Source organism: Branchiostoma lanceolatum, chromosome 7 (assembly GCF_035083965.1).
Source record: "Branchiostoma lanceolatum isolate klBraLanc5 chromosome 7, klBraLanc5.hap2, whole genome shotgun sequence".
NCBI lineage: Eukaryota > Metazoa > Chordata > Leptocardii > Amphioxiformes > Branchiostomatidae > Branchiostoma > Branchiostoma lanceolatum.
In genome coordinates this window covers 8995320-9016034 of record NC_089728.1, presented here as the reverse complement: position 1 = coordinate 9016034, position 20715 = coordinate 8995320, and the positions used below count along the sequence as shown (strand labels likewise).

The following is a 20715-nucleotide window of genomic DNA, read 5'->3' as shown; positions in this document are numbered from 1 at the left end:
GTGATGCGAGAACATTAATTTGCAAAAGTTTCAATATATTTAAGATTTAACCTTCTCCCTTCTTCCTAATCCTGTAAACAGTACAAATATGCTACCATACGGCTACCTTATTTAGCAGGGAGAAGGTTAAATGGCCTCCCTTTTCTTCTTAGGCTGTCAAAAACAAGCTTGCTAAGATTTTCCAAGACAACTATTACAATCGAGCAGTTGTAAAATGTTATTTAAAATGCCCTTTATAGAAGCCGCCCCTGAAACAATGCCAAATTGAATGTTTTCTTCTCCCATTTGTCCACAGCCCCCATTCCAGGCCAGGTGTCGTACCCAGACACAGGTTTCCTCCCCCACATCACGTCTCCCAACAAGAGAAACACGGCCAGATCACCTGCACAGTCTATCAACATCCCCAGGTAGGCCTAACAAGCCAATTATGTTTAATGGGCTATATGTACTTTGTTGTTTATACTAGACATACAACAGCATTATGTCATGGCTTATTGCACTTGGACATAAAGTTTCAAACATAAAGTTTCAGAAAGGAAGTTTCATAGATCTCAGACAACAGTCTTATTGACTTTTTCTATGGTTGATAGATCTACAGAGTAGCAGTCAAGTTAAGACAATGTGTGTGGATTTACACCAGTGTTGTAGGGCTGTTTTTACCGTTTACGACAGTTGCGTGTGATGAACAGTTTACACTCATGATTTGTGGCAGTTACCTGATGAGTAACGCTTTTGGCAGGCTACCAACATGGAACATTGAAGAGTTTTACACGTTGCCCTTTTCGTGTTTTCACGAGAGAAGGTTTAACGCTTACTGTGATAGCTACCCATACAGTAGTCATTATGTCCTAATGTTCTTTGGAGAGCATTGAATAAACACTCATTGCCATGTTAACAGTACAATGGAACAAGCTTAAAAGAAACTCTAGTAATGAAGCGGAAGTAATTGTGGCTATAGGACTGGTTCTCTATGACCTCACTATTGGTGGGCCTTTATATGTGTTAAATAAGGAGGGGCAAACTGTGCATGTAGGTCATAGGGCAAAAGCTATCCCAGCTGGATTATCTGGACAATAATAGGTAATCTGATGTCTGAGACTGTCAATTCTACTGTAAAGGAATATTTAGATCTTTTCTTCTGACAGCTTGTACTAACTGCCCCCTTCCCACCTACCTTCTGGCCATGGACTACAAGTGCAACAGCAACACAGCATAAAAACACTCTTTTCCTACACCCTTTTCCACTGGAGGCTGCGATTGCTCTGTGACAGCTGAACGATTTGACGGATTGCTCAACAAATTTCAATGATCAAGAACAATTTTTTTTTCCTTTTCTGAGTTTCGTTGTCTTTTCGATCATACTTTTGCATGTTGCATCATATTCCAATTATGAAATCAATGGTCACAAAATCCAATTACTGTCGCTGTACGGCCACTCAGTGATCAGCGTCTAGTGGAAAGAGGGCCTAACTACTGCAAAACAAATCAAGCCAGGCCTAAGTAGGATTTCCTTGTCACCTTTGATAAGACAGAATTTTCAAGAAAGCTAAGTTTTCATCGGATTGAGATTGTTATGAAGTATTTTTTCCAAGAGGTACATAGTGGTAAAAGTTATGATTGTTATCATTTTAGATGTAAATACTAACTGTTAATTGCACTGAATTTTAGTGATGTATGTTTTATGCCACTTCTTGCCATGCTAGCGTGGTTTTGAGCCAGGAGATGTAAGTCATTCACCCTTTGCCATCTATCTGTTATCCGTCTTTTATTCCTGTAATATGCATGATTGTATGTTTGCATGTCCTTATTGTAGAAAATTTTTAGGCTTTCTAAAGCCTCATTGCACCAAACTGAACATTTTATATAGTCACAGATACTCAAAAGTCTACTTATGACATGTGTGTAACCTTTTAAAATTACAATTGAAAAAAGCTTAACACATTGACAGACTGTTGATATTTGATTATAGGTATGTGGCTTGAATACTTTCACCACTAAGCTTAGAATACATGTAGTTTAAAGTGCAAGTAGTTCTGGTTGTTGATTACTAAACCCGGTGTTCTCTCGTGATCAGTGGATCCTCCCCGAACCATACGAACGCGTCGTTACCGCCGATAAACCCACATTCATCAAGCCGGTTCCTCTCGCCACCAATCAGCCCCAGTTCTTCCTTCTCTGCATCGACCATCCATAGCTCAGACTCAAGCGAGAACGGCAAGTTCCTGACTCCGCCCATGAGCCCATCATTTTCCTTCTCATCTACCTCTACTTTACGCCGCGGGAGTGGCGACTCCGGACTCTTCCTGACGCCCCCCATGACTCCGCTGTACTCCCCCTCCCCCACACCGAGCGATCAGTACCTCACCCCGCCCCACAGCCCCATGTTCTCCTCCACGTCGACACTGCGCGGGGACAACACACACTCCCCAGACTATTACACCCCTCCACACAGTCCCCAGGTCCACGTCATACACCACTATCCCGCCAACGGTGTGGACCGCCAGTGGTACTCCCAGATGCCGGCGTCACAGCCCAAGTGGACAGACTTACCCGGGGCCGTGCCAACCTCCTCCCCGTCCGTGCAGCGCCGCCCGCCCCCCATCCGGTCGGTGTCCCACGTGACTCTCCCCGCCATATCGGCCACCCAGATGTGGTTATCCAGGCAGGAGAGTAGGGAGGGGCAGATTTGTTCCACGTGCTCACAAGTCATCCCCTCGCCGGAGATGTCCAGGAGAGGGAGCGGTGTGTCAGTCGTGTCCTCCGTGGTGTCCTCGCCAGTGGGCGTTTTCTACACGTCTTCTCCGGGGAGTTCTCCGGAGTCGTCCATGCAACACGGATCAGACGAGGGAACACCACGGCCACAGAGAAAGGCCCCGTATCCTGGAGGTCGTCCTTCGTACTCCCAAGGAGGCCTGTTCTACCCGGAGCCTCGACCAGGTCCATCTTCAACAGATGTCAGAATCTGTCCTGATAAGAACAAGGAAACTATGGTTCCAAGAAGTTCTCAAACCAAGAGGTGTTTAACTTTAAGGGACTTCTATCTGTGTTGTTGTGTTCAGAATGGCAACAATGTCACAAGCACAATTCCCATGCATGCCAGCACCTTGCCAGTTATTTCCCCTTTGTGTGATATGTAATTTTCAGTTGATGTATCATTTTGAAAGTACAAAATGTTTTACATTGTGGTATACTTAAGAATATTTAGAACGAATCTGTGCTTATTGTCGTCATTGTCTTTATTTCTATTATTTACAGTTTTTAATGTCAACTTGTTGTTAATATATACAAAAGGGCACTTTGTCTTCTCTTCATGCTCCACCATGTCAATGTTGTAGATGATAACTGAGCACAACCCTGTAACCCTTTTCTTATTTTAGAAGTTTACACTTTGTCTTTGATACAAATTCAATAAAAAAATGCACATCACTGGTGTTAATTCATTTCATTTGCCATGAAATTTGTACTTGCTACTTAAGGTTTAACTTCTAATATTCCTTTTCCATGCAAGCATGTACCTAAGTCCTGAAATGTAAGTTACATTTGTCATAAATCTGCATGTAGATTTCCATGATAAGTGTAAAATGTTCCTGTCATGGAGAAGTCTTGTCAGAGGCTGCAATATTTGTTAAACACACAGAAGACATGAATGTCTGGCTGCACCGTCTTTAGTGTTGAAAGTTCATTTGACAAGAATTGCAAATCATTTATTAGTTAGGAAATCTGTAGGACCGTTGACATTCTGCTACGTAGAGCCTTGCCCACAGCCTATACAATATACCTTGGGCAGGCTCTGCTGAACTGGGCTGAGGTTTCTACTTTTGTGGGCATGGCCTCTAACCAGCTGTCACCCAGTCAGAGACTTTCCTTAATGTTTTCTTTAGGTAGAATATTTTCTCTGATTGGCTGACAGCTAGTTAGACGTCAAGCCCAGAAAAGTGGAAACACAAGGCCCAGTTTAGATGATTGTCTTAAAGACCATGTAAGACAGAAAAATTGTATTTTGTCTGACATGGTGAAATCCTTTGGTTACAGAGCACCAGTTACATCCACAACTGCCACCATCCACCCTGTGGTGATGTCTGCCATGAAGACCTCCGCCTCCAGTAGTTCCCTCAGTGGTTCCTCTTCCAAAACGAAGAGACCAGCATCAGGGGGGACCTCCAGAAGCAGCACTCTCACACCGTCACCCTCACCCACCCGCAAGGGGAGTGGGGACGAGAAGAGGAACAGCTTAGGTATTGGCAAGGTGCAGCCACCAAGGGGAAGCTCAAGTGCAACGTCCTCTGAAGAGGGTGAGTACAAACTGTGTCTGCCCCCCCCCCACATATTTGTTTTTTTTTTTACTTCACATTTGTTTCTACAAATGGCTTGTCATTTTTTGTGTATATCAATTTGCTTTTTCGCAAAGTTGATTTGTGGGTTGGGTGATTGCTTTTTAGATGCAAGATTAAGTGTGTTGTGAAACAAGGTTTTCTTGGTTTCTTTCCATATCTTGGATGTAGTAACCTCCACAGTTGTTCATATGGAACTATGATAACCCATATAAGTCATGTATGGCCCTGTGGCAAGCGGAATCATGTAAAGGGAGATTTATACATAGTCATGTATTCTTATGGTTTATGTAATTTTCTGTTTCTTGTCATAGATGAGGTTTCTGCACTCCTGAAAAAGCTGTCACTGGAAAGATACAGAGCTATCTTTGAGGAGCAAGAGGTAAGAGCCATTATTATCATAACATGTAGAAATGTTTGCACAATTATGTGACAATGACAATAAAGTTCATTGTATGATAATGCCCATTTGGGCTGATGCATTAAGTTAGATACCTAGAGGATGATTAGAAAACTATCCTGTGCTTTATGCATTTCTATTTATTATTTATTTATTACTATTTACTATAATTTGCATACTTCTCTCTTCTTCAAACATGTGTAGATAAATTTACATAGTTACAGTGTACAGGTATGATCCAAAAATCTCCTGAAACACCCTGCACTAATGTATATTCTGCCCATCACTAGAAATCTATGTATATATATTACAGGACAATAAAGTTTAGCTTTTGTAAAAAAAAGACACTTTAAAAGCAGGTAGTGTGATCTTGAATGTACATTTCTGCCCAAACATCCTGACAGCGTTGTTGTCTCACAAACAGGTGGACATGGAAGCATTCCTTACGCTGACAGATGACGACTTGCGAGAACTCGGAATCTCTTCAGAAAGACCTAGGAGGCAAATTCTTTCTGCCATTGGAGAACTGAACTCGGAAAAGGTAACTGTTCCTTTTCTTCTTCACAAGGTCCAAAGAGAAGTCCACTTAATGTCTAAGTACACAATGACACAGAAATAGAGTAGTCGCCACCGTCACAATATCTCTTGCATGTATTCAAGTCATATGACATGAAGCTATTGCTGCCAATTTCTAGGTGTAGCATGTTATCAACATATTTTTACTGACTTTTCTGTCTCTCTTGATAGGGAAGAGAAAGGCAATTCTACCGAGAAACTCTCAACAACTTCCAGCCAGCCATTGGAACTGGGATGGGTAAGCACTTGTAGTTGTACTACAACATTAAGCTTCAGCCTACATAACCAGTAAACATGAGTGGTATCAACATGGTATATTTCACAGTAGGGATGTGTAATAGTACCGGTACAGTACCATGAAAATCATTCAGATACAGGTCCAAAATACTGGAACATTAACTTTTTGACTTACTAGTATTTTGTTGCTAAAAATGTGTTATTCCTACCACAGTCATGAAAATTTAGCACTGGAGAAAGATGAAAACATTGTATGGTTGTTGAAATGAGCACCATTTTTATTTGAGCATTGGTTCTCTGCATAAAATATGTGAACTCAAGTCAGATTAAACATTCTGTTAACTGTTTATTCATGTTTCTGTCATCATTGAAGACCACAGGTTACCTAAACCTACATACCAGTACATGTACCTGTACCTGTACCTGATGTTACGTTTAGGTACACATCCTGAAAGAGAATGTTCACAGTCACAACTTGCAGATAATTTTTCTGGTACTCATTCTACTGCATTGTTTGTCCCACAGGTGGTCCAGGCAGCCTAGTGAACTGGAACATGTCCCAGCAGCCGGTACAGGCCGGTCGCAAAGCTTAGTGGAGATGCCTTGTACATGTACATTAATCAAAACCCACGCTCAAGACAATACTGCAAAATACATTATACCAGGCATATCCAGATCATGAACTGTTGTTGGCTTAAGATAACATTGAAGTGTAAACTAGCCCTTGTGTTGGTGTTTTGACAAGAAACAGAACATAGACTTGTTTTGTGTATAAGATGTAACATGTAGATATTAGTGTCTACTTGGAAAAACTAAGAATATTTATAACTTACTGCAGGACGATCCTGTCTTGTAGTATGATGTCCAGTTGTGGTGTCATTTGTTCCGGTTCGAGTCACCTTGAAGATAGACTGCTTAAGAAGTCTACGTACAGTATGATAACACTGGGCAAAAATTTCTAAATGTGCCAGTTACAGGTCTTGTACCATTTTATTGTGTAGTAGTCCTCTACAAAATACAAGATCTGCAGAAAACCATTCCCAACATGTTATATGTAGGTGTCAACACTTTTCTATGTGAATTTGCTAATCAACTGCACAAGCACATACACTAAAAACATGCGCTTGGTCAAAAGGAAAGGATAAGCATTGTGGACAGGTCCTTCAAAAGGTGTTATTCGTCATTTTCATCATCTGTCTACATAATTACCAAATGTATTTGCATCATAGATATTATAATGCTTGTTCAGCAGTCACAACTTTTCTCTGTTGTAGGATAGGCAGATCACATGGCAGCCTTTTGTTTCATGTGAATCAGAACATCATCTGTTACAGCCTGGTATGAATGTAGTGATTTGTTACCAAGAACGAAATGCTTATTACACATATACTGTATTGTACATGTATGAAATGGCCTCCTGATTTGGCATCAGAAACATATCCTAGTATTGTGGAAACTTGGAGCATTCCGGCAATGTTAACATCAGAGTATTTTCGGTAGTCGTACTTGCGTCGTGAAACCTGTAAATATATATACCAATTCTATAGATGTACGAAATATTGTGTATATTCAGGCATAGTGAGAAAGGCTGCAAGCAATGCTTTAAGTGTTTTTTTAAAGAATGGCTAGTCTTGAAATGGCTAAGCCTTTTTATTACTCAGTACTGAAATAGCTGTTACAGTAGTAAACGTCACGTTTTGTATTTGCATTAGATGAAATTTGTGTTAAACAGCATGTTGTATTGAGTACAAGTGCAAAACTATTTTTGTGTTAACTGTAGTGTCATATAGTGGATAGTGATGTCATACAGACAGTCTTTTAACTTCTTTGGAATCATTCATTTAAATATTATGTCATGTTGTCTTTTGTCAATGCAAGCACTTTTCATAAATGTATGTTTGCTGCCTTCATGTAGACTTTGCCAAGGAATAGTTTTATGATGAAAGATAAAGTATGAAGCTACAGAACCATTTCTGCAGCAAAATGGTGCAAAATTAGGCTTAGACATGCAAAAACAACCTCCTAATGTTTTTCTTACATTTCTTACTAGCTTGAAGGAAAGACACCAGACATGGATTGCTTGCATAGGACACCTTGAGGTAGACTTTGTATGCCCAGATGATAACATCTTCCAGACTTAGACCCCTTAGTGGCTCTACGAGTTTTGCCTTTTTGGGGCTAATGATTTGCTTTATTACTGATGGCGTATTAGTTCGAATTGTGTTTGGTTTCTTTTGGGCCACCTCTGCACAATTAGAATAACCGTGGAAAAACAAAGCACATTGTAAGCCCAAAAAAGCCTGATTCCTAGAACCTGCCATAGAGGCTATTCCAGACTCTTGCATCTACATTTCTGAAGTACATTCTGTTACAGTATTATGTGTGCAGTACCAATGTACCTTTAGATATCAACCTGCTCATGTCACAGCTTCTCTTCAATGTGGTCTCTATGGTTTCTTTTGTCAACTAGAATCTCTCAGAATATCTAAAGCTGGCTAGAGCCCCGGTATATACTCCAGATTGTAACACTGGCTTGCCCTATCATTGCTGTCATGTGGTTATACATGAAAAAATGTAGCAGTTGTTAAGAATACGTACTTAGAGATTGCTGATCATGTTCTTTGAAACAGTTTGCTCGCCACTTTGTGCACACAGTAAAATAATATCTTGTATCACATCACATCGTACCGTTTGAACACAAGCAAGAGGGTTTTGAAAAGTGGAAGGAAGATATGAAAATGGAGCGACATTTGGGATAACATAATCGCTGTGGAAAGCCATCTCACACATTTGAAGTGCCTACTAGCTATAGGTTTCACTCATCACCTGGAACTGGAAATGATTGTGATGTTAGGTGTGCAGACAGTCTATAATTGTCTTTCTATCAAGTTCTCTTGCTATGTCAAAGCTGTATCGTCATGTTGATTATATCTTTGTGTCAAAGGCAGATAGTTCTATTTTGTACAATTTATACTTGTAGAAAGTGCTATATTTGTAAACAGGACAAGGAGTCAAGGACCCATGAAGAATGCTTGTTTAGAAGGAATTCTGGTACACGTAATTTGAAAGACCACTGATTATATTAAAGCTAATTACAATGTATGTATGTATATATATATATATATATATATATATACGTGGCAACATTTTGCCTAGAAGTAACAAGGAGCTCAATCTATAGTGTTCTTACATTCCCAAATTTGCAATAAATGTACTTAATGATATAGAGTGCTGTCTGTGGATTTTATCTTCTTTTGCTTCCATGAGAATGAGACTTATAAACTCATTATCAGTGTATGTACAGTCAAGGAGGCTCTATCAATAAAGCTATAGCTAGATTTGACAGAAAAACTACTGCTGCTCACCACACTTTATTCCATCACAATGTCATCTGTACAAAAACTTCAGATACCAGTACATGTATTACAAAAGAAATCATGTACTTCTTGACTTCAGCTTGGTGCAAAATCAGTTCCTAACACCTACCTCTAAATTACCAGTTGCCACAGTAGCACCTAGACTTTCCATGAATGCCAGTGCCCTGCCAATCATCTCATAAGCAGGAAGTTCATAGTAATAACTCTCAAATTGGAACATATATTTTTTTCTCAAATCGACTATTCTTACTATAATAAGAGTGATTTGAAGACCAGGATTGATCAAAGCCAGCTGTTACATAATCATGACGTCTGGCTTCCCTTAAATACAAAACATCGCACATGGATACATTTACCTTCAAATAGATACAATGGCACCATACCTTTTTGACTCACAAAATGTGCAGGCATACAACAGTGTACAATATTTCAGCAGATAGCTCTGAACAAAATAAGCTTTTGGCTGAGCTTGTGCCAGGCTTTTGATTGACAGCTACCTTTCACAATTATCCAATGCACAGACACATGTGTAAGTCATTACATGGTAAGACCTTACTGACAGTACATGTGTATAGCATGTTTGCTGTTGGCATGACATTGCTAGTCATTGTGAATCATATTTCAAGGCCATGTACTTTTGTGACCAGAAAATGTTGGAAGCAGACATCAGATCAAAAATAGGATCATCTACTGTCACCTCTGAGCAGCATAACTTCAGTTATCTATGGATGGAACAAGTTGTTTTTGACCAGTAGTTACAATCAAGGGGTGGAGTTTTACAAAGCCAGTGAAAACTTCAAAATACCTCACACTAATACTAGATGGCACTTATTTCTGGTTAAAGACTTCACTACTACAGTTTCTACGTGTAAATATATCTCCAAAATTTCTCAAACTTTACACACCAAAAATACATCATGTACAGTTCAGAAAGATGACATCATTGAAAGTTCCGCACACCAGAGCACTAAGTCTTAATCTTTCTTGTCAAGTAGTTAATTGGATTTTATCCTTCGAATAATCACAGATCAGTATAATGTTCATAACAGAGCCAGAGTGAAACATCATGTTGGAAGACACCTTCCTTACGTTATTTATCCTTAAAACAGGTTAAAACATCTTTAAAGTGCACATATGGAGAAGAGGTAAGATTCCACAATTCAAACACTTTGCCACAAGATTTACATGAATGTTTTTCTGTTTTACATGCACATTGAAGAGTTGTCGTCTACATCAGTTTACACAGCAAGTGTAAGACAGTCATCCTACACACAAACTAAATATTGTGTGCAGTATCCTGGTCCACTATCACATGCACCTTTACAACTAGTATGTCCTTTACAGTCCTTCCTCTTTGGCCTAGGCCTAGCCGCATCCCTTTGGTTTCTCTCCGGGTGTATTTCTTTCTTTGCTGATTTATGGTTTTCTCCTTGTTGTAATTCTTATTTTTGTTTATTTTTTTGTATGCTTGTCGCCACTTTTTATTCCACTTCACGGGCTGCGAAACATGTACATGTCCATACGGTATTGTTGCCGCCTGCCAGACTCAGCCTTACTTCCATGATATTATACCACATCAATGGAATGCTGTTCTGGGAGATGACAGACATTATACACTGCAAATAGGCACGCTATAGGGCTTCTTTTGTAGCAAAATAGTCTATCTTTCAAAGTCCACATACATGTACCATTCTCGTCTGCCATTCATACGCCTTACACATCAATACTGTACACAGACTTGTAGAAAGGAAACATTTAAAGTGTATATACAATAATGTTATATACGGAGGGCAAAATTACATGTAAACCTTGTGGCAAAGGATTGGGAGGAAATGCAACATGCACCTGGCATGCACCTTTGAAGACATGCTGTAGTACGGCAAACTGTTTTACATCATTTTGGGAATGATCCAAGGGATTTGTAGAGAGGTTCAAAAGTAGAGTGATGCAAAGATTGGTTCAGTTACATCAAGTGTTGAATTTTACATTATCAGGAAAGTCCCCAAATACTAAGTTACAAACTAATCTCCACAATGCAAGACAAGAACCTTGTAAAGGTTTTGTATGGTAAGTTGTTGTCTATGACTTGAGGCTGAAGACAAGGGTGAGGAACTGCTCATAAGAGATGTCGATCCAGCCATTTCTGTTGGTGTCAAACTGCTGGAAGGAGCCAGTTAGAGTCTGATGGGCAAGATGAGGAGAAAGGAGTTTTAGTTTCATTCATTACAGAGGTATGGTCATCATCGCACTTCAAATTGTGGGCCAAACTCTTGTCCAAACTCCACATTCCTCACAATAACAACAGAAATGTACAAAATTGGCACTTTGTACAAACTATCTATATTTAATGTATTCCTTAGGTGCACGTAACATTATATACACAATATTCTTGTTATCTTTCATCTACTGCCTTCTCTGATCAAAACAAAAATCTTTTAGACAGAGAGCACCATTGCATTGCCTTGGCACCAATGTAAAAACACATTGATGAAAACTTGGTCAACTCAAAATGGAGTCCGATTTGTATTTCTGCCAAGCTTTAATTAAATAGTTCTTAAACTTTAAGAAGTCTTTGGTATGTATCTATAAAAGATATACTTATAGCTATACTACCTAGATCTACCTCTCCATTGTGAACTAGTACCAACAGCATGAATATGTTAGAAACAAGGAAAGAAAGCTGCATCTTGTTATAACAGGACATACTACTGTAACAGTATTCTGAGTTCACAGTTACCGCATGTACATGTACATGTACAAGTACATGTACATGATTTGAAACAATTAGTGTTAGATCTATAAAGCACAGTTCAAGTTAGATCCATAGAGTGGAGGAATAGAGTCTAAAGGCAGCCATGCATCTTCTGAAGGTTGGTTACCCATTGAAAATGGCATGATGTTAGTGAGAGAAGACAGAGTAGCATGAAGAGTGAGTCCTGCAAGCCTGGGGCTGATGTCAACAGCAAATGGAGACGGACACAACCACACACTTGCCGCCAACATCACCCTAGGCTGGGAGGAAAGCAGACAGTCCACCCCTCACCAGTGCACCTCCCATGTAGGACACAGTTCTAATGTCAATCTATTATAACATGATAGCAAACGACAGTCTCCATTTACGCAGTGATTGGATCTGTGGGAGTACATTTACTGGTTAGTTTTTATGTGTAGTCCATATAGCCCCTACATCCACAAGTCGTTTGGAAGTAAATGAGCCTTCCTTTTTATACTTATATAAGATGCATTTGAGATCAGAGCATTAGCTGCTAGCTGTTCCTAAAGTAGAAGTCAAGAAATTTTTGAAATGCAGATCAATATTTTACTATGACTGATACACTTTTTTTTCATTTACAATAATCTTGATGATACGACACTCCAAACTTTTGAATGAAGAGCTCATTGTTGGGTAGAAGATACAAACCGTCAAAAGAGTTGTCGCTGTTTTGCACCATAACATGACTTTAAGCAGTTTGCAGTAAGATCTTAGGCAAGTTTTTCATAGGATTAATTAAGATCAAGTATGGCACTACAACATAGAGACGCTGAGACGACAACTTACTGCACTATGTTAGTTGGTTAGTTCATTAGGACACAGGGCAGCACAGGAAGGTACAAAAATAAAAAAATACTGTAAAAGCATTCACATTCAGTGGTTTCAATTTGCGTGTGGCTTCAACTGTGTTTTAAATGTGTGTTTGAAACAATTCCGTAGTACAGTAGTAATAAAAAAAAACATATTAACAGTGTCATGATTTCACAATTTACAGTGTCTAACAAACATTTCACTTTCTCACAGAGCATGACTGGGATGGCAGTGTACCACATACATGTATTGCCTCAGCAATCTAGATCAAATTTTGAATTAGAATTTCCTGATTGGTGGAGCCAGAGAGCATCATACCTGTATCGTGACACAACACTGAATGAAGTCGTCAAAATGAATCTGCCCTCTGCCCTGACGGTCAAACTTCCTAATCAGGATGTCATAGAATCGGTCGGACAGTCTATAACCTACAAATACACAAAAGCACTAACTCACACAGGTGCAACAGAAAGTGATTAAGGGAGGGCTACAAGATTGATACAAGTTTCACATGCTTCTTTGTCAACTTTTTAACTTTTTGTAGATTATGAGTAACGCAAATCTGATGTCAAAAGCTTTATTCTGGTAATTTGATTTGCTCAAAGTCAAAGATATACTTTAGAACACATCAACTTTTAACTTCATGAAGTGAAAACTTGATCCTCCTGAAACCATCCCTTGACGACACATGCTTTATTTTAAGTACCTGAACTACAACACAACACTGGATGAAGTCATCAAACGACAAGTTGGCCCGACCCTGACGATCATACTTCCTGAGCAAGATCTCGTAGAAACGGTCCGACAGATTGAACCCTTAGGCAAACAACAACATTCAAAACATCTTAGTGCTGTTTCAGAGAAGTGAAGAAATGAGCAGCAACACGGAAAAGCTGGTTGGTGGTGGAGGGAAAGCAAAGCAAAAAAAGGGGCGATATTTCCTGAATTACCTCCCATTCTTAGCTTTTCTGAAACAGCTCTAAGACAGACATGCATTAAATGTTAATTTCAAAACCAACTTCTACAGAAAATTTTCTACAAACTGGTAGATTTGCATGCTTCAAGATCAAGATAGATAAAGAAAGATATCCACAAAAGCACAGCAAGCAAACACATATGGTAATAGTTATCTTCAAGAATATTTAGAGGTTTTACTTTTTTGTATAGACATTAACATTAGCAACAAGTAAACAAAGTTATGTTACACAGAATAACATTCAAAGCTCAGTCAGATGTGCGATTTACCGAAACCCGTCAGGGCATTCTTCAGCTCATTCCTGTCGATACTTCCCGAGTTGTCCCTGTCGTAACTGCGGAATGTGTTCTGCCAGTCCGTGATGTACTTCCACAGGGACTGGAACTCCTGGAAGTTGATGGTTCCAGAGTTGTCCCTGTCAAACATCCCTGACAAGAGGGTCAAAACAAAACACAGTTGAATTTTTTTAAAGTTCTTAAGCCACACTATGAAAAACAGTCTTCCAGTCTTTTCAATACAACAATCTCTGGAATAATTCAATATAATTTCAAGCCTGACTGTTTCTTTCAAAAACTGTGTCAATCAATCATCGATAGATGAAGCAAGGATTACCTGCACTTTTGAAATTAGATTGAATATTGTTACAAAAAAACTTCTTTACTTTAGTAATTAGTCATGGCAAATCCATATGTTAAAGTTAAACATGTTTCCATTCTGTTGACCTTTAATGTTGTTTTCTTTAAAACTATATCTTTCTTGAAACATTTTTTTTTACATCAAGTAATTAATCCTAATGCTGATATACTGAATATCATAGAAATGTAAGTGTAATAAGCAAACAAAGTAAAAGCTGCTACCAGTAAACCAAATGTACCATGTACTTGGCAGTTATGCACAAATATTTTGCGAAAGAACATAAGATTTTCAAACTCAAAAACGTAATACGTAAATCCTAGACTTTCGTATTATGAAAATTTAAAAATATACGGGAAGGAAGAAAAAGGATCAAAGTACTGTGTTTATTGCCAACTGGGTCATTAGATCAATTTGGGAATGACTATTTCCTGCATAAAAATTGATTACAAAAGAAAATATACCTTTACGACCTCTCTATATGCTTTTCATTCAGAACAAAAGTTTTCAAACACTTTGGTGGAAAGAATACTGTATACTACACACAATAAAGAAGGAGATATTAATATACCCATCAATACACACTTCTCTATTCTGGTATTACATAGTACCAGATCAATAACAAAGTCACAGGGTTCTTGCAGCTTTGAAAAGGGCACCACCGCCCAAATCATTAGGGAACTAGAGTTCCACGACCTCATATCTTCGCCAAATAATATGAATTGTACAGACAGATGCAAGTACTGAATTCCCGCCATTTACCAATATGGCATTACAAAGCCGTTTTTCTAAACAATAATTAAGTTCAAGTCTTTATTTGCTTAAATAATATCTGTCAATGTTCCCCTCTTTCTCAGTGGCTTGATATGCCACAGGTCTGAAAGTCCTCTCACGGAATGTCAATGACGGTTAGACATCCAGGTAATAAGATACGCAATAAAACTGGATGGATTTTCAAAACGTAGTGAAGTACACATGTAGTATAACTCTATCAAATATTAGACCCTGTTTTGCATAATCAGCATCTTATTGTGTAACTTGGCTTGGCTATGTCAATTATCAGATTCAGCTATTTTGAAATACCCAACATGAATATAAAAAGTCCTGTCATTTACGAGCATAGTGTTATTATCTTTGTATAATCTCAGCAATAATTCAAATGAGGTCAATTGAATAATTGATATTTCGATTATGATTGATATTTACTAGCCTCTCTTTCTCAGTGAAGGATGACACAGTTTTCAAAGGTGATTTGTTTTTATTTGATATTTCGGCTGTAGAGAAGTACAGCCAGGGCTACCAAAGGCTAAAGCTATTACAAAGGGTTAGCTCTGGTAACTGAACAATATGCAGACCTTGATATAAGCTTTAACAAAGACTAGAATACGACTAAAATGCATATAAACGGGCACAAACATAGAACTCAGCGCATTTTAAAATATTTCATTAATCATGCAAATTAGGTCCTGTTTGGCATAATTACCATGTTACGTCAATCGTAGGATCCACTTTTAAATCTTCATACCAAACATAACAGATACATTTTAGTCCTGTTTTTTTCAATTGCCTAGCTACTAGTAGTAAGCTAGCTGTTGACCTAGATTCAGGACGCCAGCTGTTGACCTAGATTCTGGACGCCAAGTGTGTACTAACACATGCCGCGCACTATGCTGCGGCAGTCCTATATATGCCAATTATTACGTAAAGTAGGTCATGATCTGCATAGTGAGCATATCAGTATGCTGATCATCACCTAAGGAACATATATACCAAATACAAGAATAATCCATCAACCCCTGCTTGAGTTATCCTCCTCAAAAGTTACAAACAAATAGGCCCACTGCAGTTTAAGGCAAGCTGCAAGGGGGCCCAAACTTGCATCACTTATTCTCTGCCCCAAGATCTATCTACCACTCAAAAAATCATAACCTTAGTACCTACAAAAAATTTGACCACAAACTTTAAGCGGATTGATAAACTTTCTTCATTTATTATGCAAATTAGTTCCTGGTTTTCATAATATATATTTGATTATGTAAAATATTACCCAAGCTATTTACATACCAAAAATCATGACGATCCATCAACCCCTTCTGTAGTTATAAGCATCCAAAGGTTTCAACAAAAACGCCAACTGCAGGTCCAAACAAGCTGCTAGGGGGCCCAAACTTGCACCACCTATTCCCTGTTCCAGACCCTATGTATTGGTGAAAAATCATGAACCTGGCACTTTCAGAAAATTCGACCACAAAATTTAAAACTCAGATGCAGTACCTTAATTATCCGCTAGGAGGCCCATTATCGAACTTGACCTTCCTCTTTAACACTCCTACCTACCAACTGAATATCATGCACAGCCGTCAACAGCACCTCGAGTTATGCTGGCGACATACAAATTCACACACATATAAAGCCCGCTGCAGTACCGATGGAACATGCCAGGGAAACCATTTTTGAACTTGACCTCCGTTTTCACAACATCTACACACCTGCAAAAAATCATGAAGATCCATCAACGTTTCCGTCACTTTTTTTGCCTACATACAAACACACAAAAATGCAAAGTCTACTGCAGTACAGTTGGAAAACGACAGGTAAACCATTTTTGAACTTGACCTTCCTTTGCACAACTCCTACACACCTGCCAAAAATCATAAAGATTCATTGAAGCTTTCTTGAGTTATGCTCCTGACATACATAAAGACCCATCCAACAGATTTTTCAACCGAAAACATAATCTTCTCCGAGTACAAGTACTCGGCGAAGATAAATATGAACTGGAGAGACACAGTTAGGGAAAACTGGGAAGTCAGGCTTCTTCCTGGAAAGCCTTGTCACTCTGTGAGCCTAGTTAGGGAAATTCCCTCATTACCAATTCAATCAGGCTGTCTGAGTTAGGGAGAAAAAGTTGGTCAGCTGATGAATAAATTTATTACTTCAGCAGTTAGGTAGAAAACTTTAGGTGTGGCCCTGCCACCACGAAAGAGCAGTACGACGAGATGGTTGCACACCTTGTCTGAGTAATAACGGACAAGTTTTAAACCTGGGAACTGTCGGGGGCGGTATTTTAGGCATCAGCCACACCAGCAGGCAACATTGAGGAAATATTCAGCTGCTCTTACCTATCATAAGCCTGACAGTTTCTGGGTTGAAGGGAGTCCATGTTCCTGAAAACAGAATTGATCGATGAAAAATTGGATTCCATGCAACAACACCTATGGGACTAATCACACCAGTGATAGGAACAATTACGTACATATTTCCCTGTCCGATTGCTCACATAATTTTACCTTGACCCTTCCTAAACCCATCTTTATCTTGAAAATTCTGACCACAAAAGGATATCGTGATGTTTCATCTTTTTATGATTATCCCCTCGTCATCTGTCAGTGTAGCCATGGTGAGATTAAGTGACCCCATTTTATTATGGTAATCGGTACTCCATCCATCAGAAACATGATCTGCAATTACGGGCTGAATATACCACCCTGGATCTGTGACACCTCCGTGCCATACCCTCCCCAAAGACTCGTCTAAAATTCCATCATTTTCTCCTCCTCCCAGGTCAATTCGCCCACCACTTGGTAGGTGGGAGTAGTTTTACATAACCCTGAATTCATCATTCAATTCTCGGAAATGGCAGTAACTTGATTCAGTCTATTCTACGAAACCAATATGGCTTTACCTTAAGCCTCTACTTAACAAAGTGTTGACCATTATCATTGACTAAATTACCTATCTTGAATTTTATCTGCAAAATAATTTTTCCCCCAGACAATTAATCACTTAACAATATACTCCATACTTGGACTTGGTTAATAAATCTGTCTTACAGTATAATCTTCAAAAAGGAAGAAAAACACAAAATCAACTCATCCCTTACATAAAAAGTACTTGAAACTGGCAAAGCAAGGGACGAATTTCACTTAAGTGCATTTATCTGTATTCATTAAAAAAGCAAGGCCTACCATTGGACAAGGCGGTCTGTAGCTCCTTCGCAGAAATAGCACCACTTCTGTCTGCATCCACTCTGAAAGGAGAACGGATAATCCAGTTAACAAAATGAAAGAAAAAAAAATCAATTCTCTTAACCAGAGAAATGAGGGGATGAGTATCAAAAGAAGTGGGAAAAAAGTTAACCTACAAACATCCAACCAATGAATTAATTTTCTGGAATTTTTTGCCATGTTTTCTTCTTTCGTCCAAATACATGTCACATCTCCTGTCGCCCCTCCATCTTGAATGTGCATGTCTGGAACAAATGTCATTCTGCGGATGGACCGCCTTGGGTTCCGAAAACGATATCTTTTCTCAGATAAATCCAACAATGCCGTTTATATCTTAAGTCTTTTTTTCATCCTTCAGATGATGGCCTTTTCCCGGGCTATGAGTTCTTTTTCTCAATGGGAAATTTGTCCTCACTCGGACTTCAGAGGATGATATTAGGACCACACCCAGTTTTGCTGGCCATCTTGATTCTTTGTTGCAACCATCAAAATCTGAATTGCGGGAGGAGAAATGGAAATTTTCACCGACGTACGAAAAAAATGCCAGTGAACAAAAAGATTAACAGGTACATGACTTGTAGTGCTCAGTGCTAAAGAAAAAATTTTGTATGAATGGACTGAAAATTAAAGCTGTTGTAAATGGGAAAAGAGCACAAGGCAACAATATATGCAAAGTATTCTACAATGCATCGGGACAAATTGTTAACAGAAAAACAAACTGCAAAACCTTCATAGCCATGAAAGAAGTGCTATATTAGCTCTAGCCTCTAATGCTGTCAAAAGGACTTGTGAACAGTTTTCAGCATTGGTTACAACAAGAACTTAGTGCAACTGCGCAGCCAGCATGCATAAGAGGTAACATATTGGAATCAAGGCGAATGACATTTTTCCATCTCCACCATTCAAAATAAGCGGTATTAAAAGATACTATAACATAAATCGTTCTTAACACATTTTTTTCTGGTGCTTGGCTGTATTCTTTACCCTCTCTTGTGGGTGGATATATATTACGATCTTGAAAGAGAGTAGGAAAATTATGGATGGGTGCCACACCCTAACCAGCAATATAGGTGCCCTCCAACCACCTCTATGGCAGGAAGACATAATTAAATGCTACTTGCACCATTTAATCTTTGTAAAAGCAAAATTTTCACACCAACACTGACATTTCCAGGACAGTCTCTATGCTGGGATCATCTATATTAGAAAATTTTGGACCACACCCATATTGGCAGCTGTGGTTTCCTACACATAATGTAAGCATCTTGCCTTTCTATACCTTACACAGAATTTCTCCACTGACAGGTACAATACAACACGGCTTACTCAAAATATACAATTAACTTATCTGTTGTTGTATATGCAAGACCAAATCTGAGCGTAAGGCATGCCGGTTACTACAATTCTCCTGCGAGCTCTTGTCTCCATCATGATATGCCTGGGTCTTATCTTCAGCTTTGATCTCGGTAGGCCTCTTATACCTCCGAGCAGACAAAAAGGAACGCAGCGCGGGTAGAACCGAATACAGCGGGCACCCTGTCTGAATCCTTCTCGGGTACTTTAGAAATTTTCCCCTCGCCGTGAAGGCACAAGTGCAGCTGAGAAGGACCACACCCAGTTTTTGACACACATTGGCATATCCGTTGGCTTCTTACAAGGGGCAATCCTGGCGGGCCAGCCTTGCATACTGAATTGCTGATCACGTTCTATCGGAAAGGCGCGCCTCGACACGTCTGCGACAAACAAACTACCAAATATCGGCCGCTACATGGAAAAAAAATATGCTACTTCTTGGCAAAATCTTCCTCTGTGTGACAGCGATCGACAAGGAATGGAAACAAAACCAGGGCAAAGAATATCAGCATGCTCGAAGACAGGTTTCCTATCTTACCTTGCAACCTCTGGCACACACATCCGACCATGGTTTTGTTTATCTCCCCTTCCAGCCACAGTAAACTGCCATTAAAAGAAAACTTTGGAGGGGCGGCGCGTACGGCATCGATGGCCCGTGCCCATCTCTACAGGTGTGATTTGCCAGGATGCAGATGATTCTAGGGAGGGCCACACCCACTTTTGACCATCCTCTTCTACTGCTTCTCCATTGCGAGAAAAGCCCCAAACTCGACGACTTTCACCGGATTTCGATAGCAGAGAAACCATTCTAGCGTAACCGCAACAACTGAGTGACTGTTGACCTACGGCTTTGTGGGGAAAGTCGCCGAAAAGAAGGAAAGAATCTGCGCCCTCGCCATTGAGGAGACATACGCAGCATCGCATCACTGCAGACGATCTCACTCGCAGGTGGGGACACAGCTCATGGGGTTTACACCAATGCATGAATCTCGACGAAAAGCGAGCTAACTAATTCTAAAATTAGACACAGATATTCTTAACAGCTTTCAGAACTGTTACACAGTAATACCACGACCTAAACTCACCTGCCAAAGACTTGCCAGAGGAAATTCTGATCTACCTGCGGCTGGCCGTACCCCTGGTGTGCATACGCCATTTTCAAGCTTCTGGGATGGGCTCATGGGTCACAGCACTTAGTACTAGGGGACATAAGGGTTCGAAATATGATGATCAACTTAATCT

The 20715-nt window shown here is 39.5% G+C and overlaps 2 protein-coding genes across 5 annotated transcripts in view; one reads left to right on the top strand and one right to left on the bottom strand.

Moving 5' to 3' along the window:
• The window catches only part of LOC136439059 (ankyrin repeat and SAM domain-containing protein 6-like), a 28433-nt gene extending 19665 nt beyond the window's left edge, over positions 1 to 8768 (top strand). The window contains exons 13-21 of one of the 2 annotated variants that reach the window (XM_066434207.1): positions 296 to 407; positions 1704 to 1724; positions 2075 to 3016; positions 3509 to 3529; positions 4033 to 4292; positions 4646 to 4713; positions 5156 to 5272; positions 5479 to 5545; positions 6070 to 8768. In XM_066434207.1, coding sequence (XP_066290304.1) covers positions 296 to 407; positions 1704 to 1724; positions 2075 to 3016; positions 3509 to 3529; positions 4033 to 4292; positions 4646 to 4713; positions 5156 to 5272; positions 5479 to 5545; positions 6070 to 6137 — 1676 coding nt within the window. In that variant the 3' untranslated portion in view covers positions 6138 to 8768. The remainder of the gene's footprint in view (positions 1 to 295; positions 408 to 1703; positions 1725 to 2074; positions 3017 to 3508; positions 3530 to 4032; positions 4293 to 4645; positions 4714 to 5155; positions 5273 to 5478; positions 5546 to 6069) is intronic. The other variant, XM_066434208.1, reaches the window with a different exon arrangement.
• Positions 8769 to 8899: 131 nt separating this feature from the next.
• LOC136439076 (programmed cell death protein 6-like) lies at positions 8900 to 20690 on the bottom strand. Of its 3 annotated transcripts, none has more exons than XM_066434233.1 (6): positions 20559 to 20690; positions 18082 to 18143; positions 17236 to 17280; positions 13750 to 13908; positions 13211 to 13320; positions 8900 to 11102 (listed from the first exon to the last, which is right to left on the bottom strand). In XM_066434233.1, exons 1-6 carry the CDS (start codon positions 20627 to 20629, stop codon positions 11001 to 11003), a joined length of 549 nt encoding a protein of 182 aa, XP_066290330.1. In that variant the 5' UTR covers positions 20630 to 20690; the 3' UTR covers positions 8900 to 11000. The 3 variants fall into 3 exon arrangements, with proteins under 3 accessions (XP_066290330.1, XP_066290331.1, XP_066290332.1); XM_066434234.1 differs by lacking the exon at positions 13211 to 13320 and adding an exon at positions 12823 to 12932; XM_066434235.1 differs by lacking the exon at positions 20559 to 20690 and adding an exon at positions 20012 to 20394.
• Positions 20691 to 20715: the final 25 nt, after the last annotated feature.

Coding starts and splice junctions, on each gene's coding strand:
- LOC136439076 (XM_066434233.1), bottom strand. CDS start 20,629: ATGGCGTATGCACACCAGGGGTACGGCCAGCCGCAGGTAGATCAGAAT. Junction 17,281..18,081: donor ACAGACCGCCTTGTCCAATG/GTAGGCCTTGCT, acceptor TTCTGTTTTCAG/GAACATGGACTCCCTTCAAC. Junction 13,321..13,749: donor GAATGCCCTGACGGGTTTCG/GTAAATCGCACA, acceptor TGTTTGCCTAAG/GGTTCAATCTGTCGGACCGT.